The sequence below is a fragment of the Acipenser ruthenus genome, chromosome 11 (assembly GCF_902713425.1).
Source record: "Acipenser ruthenus chromosome 11, fAciRut3.2 maternal haplotype, whole genome shotgun sequence".
In the NCBI taxonomy this organism is placed as follows: Eukaryota; Metazoa; Chordata; class Actinopteri; order Acipenseriformes; family Acipenseridae; genus Acipenser; species Acipenser ruthenus.
Window position 1 is genome coordinate 38,565,516 of NC_081199.1, and position 6,000 is coordinate 38,571,515.

Consider the following 6,000-nt stretch of genomic DNA (forward strand, 5'->3'; position numbering starts at 1 on the left):
TACATCCCTTTTGAATATTTAAAAGCAGTGGCAGAAGCATGTTTTGCATTTATTATAACAGTTCTGTGGGCTTAATTGGCATTGCATTTCCTCCCACGTTGTCAGGTGACTGGTCCTTGTGTCTCTTCCCTCAGATCTGCTATTGTAACAAAGATGTACAATTTGAGCTTTTGGAGCACAGAAAATAATTACACAACCTTTTTCAAACCGCTTAACTATTATGCAGAATATAACATGCACATGGGAAGATGGCAGCCTCATAAGGGAGATTCTTTTGATATTGAAATGGATTGCTTTTCCAAGAACATCTATATTAGCCCTCAAGTTGTGCATCTTCTTACCGTTTTCTAGTTTATCTGCTTTTCTACTTGTAATAAGTATACAGCATGTACGTCCCCAATGTTAGGGTAATGACTTTCCAATGGCAACAAACCCCATTTATTAATGGCCCATCTGCACCATAAAACAAGTCTGTAAATCTCATTCCAATATACAGCTGGGGCTGCAATCCAATCTGTATCTGGACATTACAAAAAAAGTTAAAGATCACCTTTTTGTATAACTGATATTTATTTCTATATTAATTCACTCAATCATTACATTACCCTTATAAAATAATCACAGCCTTTGTGTTCACCCTATTTTTTAAGTGAAGTCATACCATAATGTGTGTAGGTTACACAGCTTGTATCGTGCGGCTTGATCAACATAATTCATGTACATTGAAAATCCAATATGTAATATGCCACCTAGTATATTTTTCTTCAAACACTTGCACTAGTCATTCATAATAAACAGAATCTACAAATGATACATTGAAAGCATGATGTTAACAAATTGTCTTAATGTGCAGAGGCAGCAAAATGAGACCCAAACCCAAATAGTTACAGCAATCTAGCAGTTCTGTGTTTCAGTGCACAGGAATGATTACCAATATTTGTTGCCATGTTTGGTCCAAGACTTGACATCTTATGTCACATCTTCCATCAAAGCATTTAGATAATTACAATCTTAACTGGGGCAACATCTCCCAGTTTGTTATGCGGCTGAAGAAAACAAACTGGTCAGATTTCACAATACTTTCAGATTAGTCCAGGGGACAGATAGAACTGATAACCAGCTTTTCAACAGATATTGCTGATATATTTTCGGTTTTACATACACAAAGTTCACCGACTGACTTATCTCTGTTTAGAAAACAGGTTTTTGAAGGCATTGTTGTAGTTCTTGTTAAAGGCGGTGTAAATGAGTGGATTGAAGAAAGAGTTGGAGTAGCCGAGCCACAGGAAGATGCTCTTCCACACCGCAGGGATGTTACAGGAGCAGAGCGGGCTGATGAGCTCCGTGATGAAGAAGGGGATCCAGCACAGTACAAACACCCCAATCAGGATGCCCACCATCACGGCAGCTTTCCTCTCTTTCTGTTCCCTCCACGTCTCTCCATCCGTCTGGAACGCGATGGTGGCGTGGCGCACGGTAAACACCATCTGTGGTTCCAGAGGCGCTTCCTTCACCTAAAGATATAACAAAAAACAAAAAGAATATGAAAGGAAGTGAATTTTCAGTTCACAAATCACCTTTCACCCCTAATTTGTTTTTGAACTACTTCCATTCCTCATTTATTTAGATGTGGTATGTATACTGTCTGTAATACGTAAGACCACTGTTTTTTTAAGCTACTGTTGCAAAAAGGAAACTTGTGAATGTAGGATTTCATAGCCCGAATTTATTTAAAAGATGCTTGTGGTTCTCATTACCCTTGAGCATAAGGAAAGCCAGCAGCTTTACCTTCAGCTACCAAATTAACCAAAACTTTTTCCCTACCTTTCATATAAAGGGTTGGGGTGTATCTTTTGTATTGCTGAAGACACTGGTCAAACTTTGTCTGCTTTAAGTGTTACTGTATAATTTAGTGATGGTAGTGGTGGGAGGGTATGCTGTGTAATATCCATATACACTTAGAATCTTTCACTTTCTGCTATTAAAAATTTGTAAGTAGAAAAATCATAATTTTATAAGAATGGATGTAATTACAACATTTTAAAAAAAGTTGTACCCTAGTTTTAAAATATTAAAAAACAAACAAACAAAAAAACAATGGTACATTTGTATTATGACAAATCCTTCCATTTCGTTTTACTATTTTAGATGCTAACATGTCAAATAGTCTAATTAGAGGGTCAAATAATTTAAATGCTTATTTCTCTTTTTCAAAGACAGCTAGAAGCAAGGGAAGCTGGAACGAAAATAAAATCAACAATTTGTTCCAAGAGCAGTACAGCCTACCCGCACGTTTTCTATTCCATAACCAATTTACCACGCAATTGCAACTGTTTCATATATAGGGCATGGCAAGTCTATTTGATAAGGAACAGGTACAAATGTAGACTGAAACGCACGTGTAGTTTCCCAAAATTAAAAAAAAAATGAAATAGTTTTCAAAAGACAACGTTGAAAAGAAACTATGCATGTGTTGGATAAAAAATAAAATAATAATACAAATGATTGAGTAATCTTACCTGTACTACCCCTGGCATCGGCATAACAGCGTTCCGCCTGCGACTTCCAATGCTGAATTTGGCAGCTTTGTAAATTTTCCAGTAAACAAAGAGAACTACAGACAGGGGCAGGTAAAATGCCCCAAAAGTTGAGAAGATTGTGTAAGACGGCTCCTGGCTAACCTGACAATTCTCATCGTCTGCCGTGTAAGCTTCCCCCCACCCAAAAAGTGGGGACAAGGAAATCACCGCTGACAGAACCCAGGTCAATGCGATCATGATGCTGGATATGTGTTTCCTTGTTTTCAGTGTGTACTCCAGATGTCTGGTGATAGACCAGTACCTGTCGAGAGCTATGGCAGTCACATTCCAGATGCTTGCTGTGCAACAGAGAACATCAAAGGAGATCCACACATCACAAAGCAGTCTCCCCAGTCGCCATCTTCGACCAGAAAGCTCGTTGACGAGACTGAGGGGCATCACAAGCGCTGCCACCATCACATCAGACACAGCCATAGAAGCCACCAGATTGTGAGGAACTCTGTGGAACGTCTTCACCCGGAAGATCGTTAGCAGCACCAAAAGGTTCCACAAGAAGGTAGCGATGATCAAGATGGCCAGTAAAGTCAGCATGAGAATGCTGAAGATGGAGAACGTCCGTCTTTCCAGCATTTCCTCTTCAGAGCTCCCGTTTAGCCCCAGAGAAACGTTAATGTCAAAGCCCATTATGATAAACTCAAACAACCCCCCCACTTAAGCATGAGCGCTCCTTTTTGGTGGATAAATCGATCAGTTTGCCATGCCTTTAATACTTCTTCCAGTGTAAGTGCAAGAAAGTAGATACATTTCCAGCTTTACTTATTTAGTGAAGTTGTGGCTGACATATCTTTGTTAAAAAAAACAAACACACATAGCATTTATTAATAGTATTAATTGCTTCTCTATTAAATCTTCAACACTTCACCAACACAATTGCTGAAGCTCCTGTCAGCTATCTCCCCTTCAGCTGCGTCTGTTCTGGATCAGTTCCTCTGTACCCACGTCTGTCTTTAATTTGCATTTCAAAGTCTTCCAGTTTGAAAAGGATACGCGATACTGAGTAGTGGAAAGCTGACTATCATCCATACATAATAGAAAACCTATTAAAGCGGACAAGAGTTGCGAGATAAAAGCTCCTTTTACGCAATATCCATGAGCGCCTATGAGAGACCTGTCGTGGCTCTGACACGTTTTGAGCAGAAAGTGAGCAGAAAGCCAATTATTTATTTCACAGCTGGAGTCAGCTAATTGTGTCCAGTACTAGATCAAAAACGAGTTATAAATACTTGCATCGTTTAGAACGTAAGTAAAGTGTTTGCATATCAATCTGGAAGCTTTTAGAATTCTATTTTTCATTGTTTTGGATATACGCCAGGTGAGGACAACAATTTATACAGCAGACTCAAGGCAGAGCAGGTTAGTTCCCTATGGGGAAAATTATTTTGCTGAGAAGATTGTCAGCATCCACCAGATGTAATTACCTACGTTTACAATTTGTGATTATGGTTTACTGGCTTTCTAATTCTTCTTTAAGATGTTTTTGCCCTTCATGGCACAGCAAAAAACAATGACCAAACCATGTGCAGTATGGCAGCCCTCTTACTAGCAATGTTAAAGCATGTCAAGAATACCTGTTTAAATTAGCCAGAACTCCAATGATCTAAGGCTGAAACTACATGAGTATTTCCCCATGATTTACACAATCTTGCCCAACATTTCAAACTAGAAATGGGCGTTTTTGTGAAGAACAACAACGTATCCTGGGAGGCATAATCTATGGGGAATGACAAGTTAAAAAACAATGTGGCAGACAACGGTTAATTTCTACTGAACGACATCGCCTGTAAGGGAACTTTATGAAATCATAGAACACAGATGTCCTTGAAAAGGCCTGGTTAAAACAAGGACAGGATAATCAGAATACAGCCGTGTGCCAACTGAGGACACAATCTCAGTGTGTGGTTTGCACCATTCACATACGATCCTACCCATTTCACGACCGTGAAAAAACGTCACACAGCCGGTGAAATTAATTCTGCACCGTTACATCTGGTCTGTTTTGTGTACTTCTACCTTGTACTAAAATCCAATTAAGTTATCCATGTACCGTTACAGGGTCCTGATGCAATTGTTTCAATTTTATAAAGAAAGCTCATCATGAACTGGGCAGGATTTATTGATTGACACTTGACAACAACCAATAACTGGACTATACTCATTGATTGGTAGACACGGGCATCCGGGGCGGGTTTAGCATGACCTACATATCTCAACTGGTAGTACCGTCAAAGGACAAATTAGACGTCAATAAAATGTGTCTAAAATAAATCAGAAAGCGCTACAAACATTATTGCAGCGGACCATGTAATATAATTTGGAAGCCAAATACACACCAATTAGTAGTATGCGCAGAAAAATAAATGAAATAACATTTCAGAGTTCACGTTCATAGTTTTCAGACTCTGGATTGTCCAGCTACAGACCCGTCCCCAGCTCAGCGCTGCCTGTCAATTCCAAAAAACTCTGTTGATGCAGAGCGCTGTGTCTAAATACACGGACAGGTATTTACACCTTAGAGACAGGGACTGAAGAGAAACAGCATTTAAAGAATAGTTTTTGAATGACTGTTGCATACAATGACGTTTAAAACCAGTTTAAAAAAAAATAAATAAAAAAATAACAGAAACGCAACATTCATAGAGCGATCCTTTGGACTTTATTTTAATTTTCTTTTAGCGTTTCTACTGTTTTTTTTAACTACATGTTAATACTTTGTTACACCACCGTGAAATTTAATATTTAAATAGCTGAAACCTTGACATTTAATTTTTAAATGTTACGTTTGTGAAATATACGAAAATGTGCCATGAAATTGGTATCGCCCTACATACAGTATAGCCAGACGTTAAATGTGTGATTGAAATATAATTCTCACTCAACTAAGATATTGTAACTTGACCGACAGAAAACAGCCTTGTACCAAGTACTATTGTACAACACCCTAAACTGAACTTGACCTAAAATAATTGCTGAATACAGCCGTGCAACAAATATAAAGCCAATGTCTAAGTATTAGGTCTGTACTGAAAACAAACTTACAAAATGCCAATATGGCAGACATGTATGCAATATCTTTCAAAACACCGTATATGACGGGTGCATCTGGTTTAAGTAGCCCTTGCAAAGTCCTGAGACAATGATACAATTTCATTTTCATCAAGATTGTAGGTTTAATCAAATTATTTATCTATATCAGCATAGTTACCCATCACAAATGTATACATTAAGACAATGGGAATGTTATTTATAAGTTGCTGGTATTCTAATATGAGAACTGGTAAAAAAACAAACAAAGAATCTTTAACATCAAAGTAAGCTTCAGTCTGAAACTTTAGCCGAAGGTATTTGCTTAATATTTCCAGTTTCATATCAACGGGAAAACTGCCTCTTGTCTGATCTGTTC

General features: G+C 38.1%; 2 protein-coding genes across 2 annotated transcripts in view; both read right to left on the minus strand.

The window, feature by feature from the left end:
* Positions 1-557: 557 nt before the first annotated feature.
* LOC117426614 (5-hydroxytryptamine receptor 5A-like) lies at positions 558-5,605 on the minus strand. The gene is made up of 2 exons (XM_034044372.3): positions 2,520-5,605; positions 558-1,514 (listed from the first exon to the last, which is right to left on the minus strand). Exons 1-2 carry the CDS (start codon positions 3,222-3,224, stop codon positions 1,182-1,184), a joined length of 1,038 nt encoding a protein of 345 aa, XP_033900263.1. The 5' UTR covers positions 3,225-5,605; the 3' UTR covers positions 558-1,181.
* A 137-nt stretch (positions 5,606-5,742) lies between these two features.
* LOC117426443 (ATP-dependent RNA helicase DDX18-like) overlaps positions 5,743-6,000 on the minus strand; it is an 11,566-nt gene continuing 11,308 nt past the window's right edge. The window contains exon 14 of the mRNA XM_034044009.3: positions 5,743-6,000. This exon is cut by the window's right edge and continues 112 nt beyond it. Coding sequence (XP_033899900.2) covers positions 5,967-6,000 — 34 coding nt within the window. The 3' untranslated portion in view covers positions 5,743-5,966.

Coding starts and splice junctions, on each gene's coding strand:
- LOC117426614 (XM_034044372.3), bottom strand. CDS start 3,224: ATGGGCTTTGACATTAACGTTTCTCTGGGGCTAAACGGGAGCTCTGAA. Junction 1,515..2,519: donor CGATGCCAGGGGTAGTACAG/GTAAGATTACTC, acceptor TTATATCTTTAG/GTGAAGGAAGCGCCTCTGGA.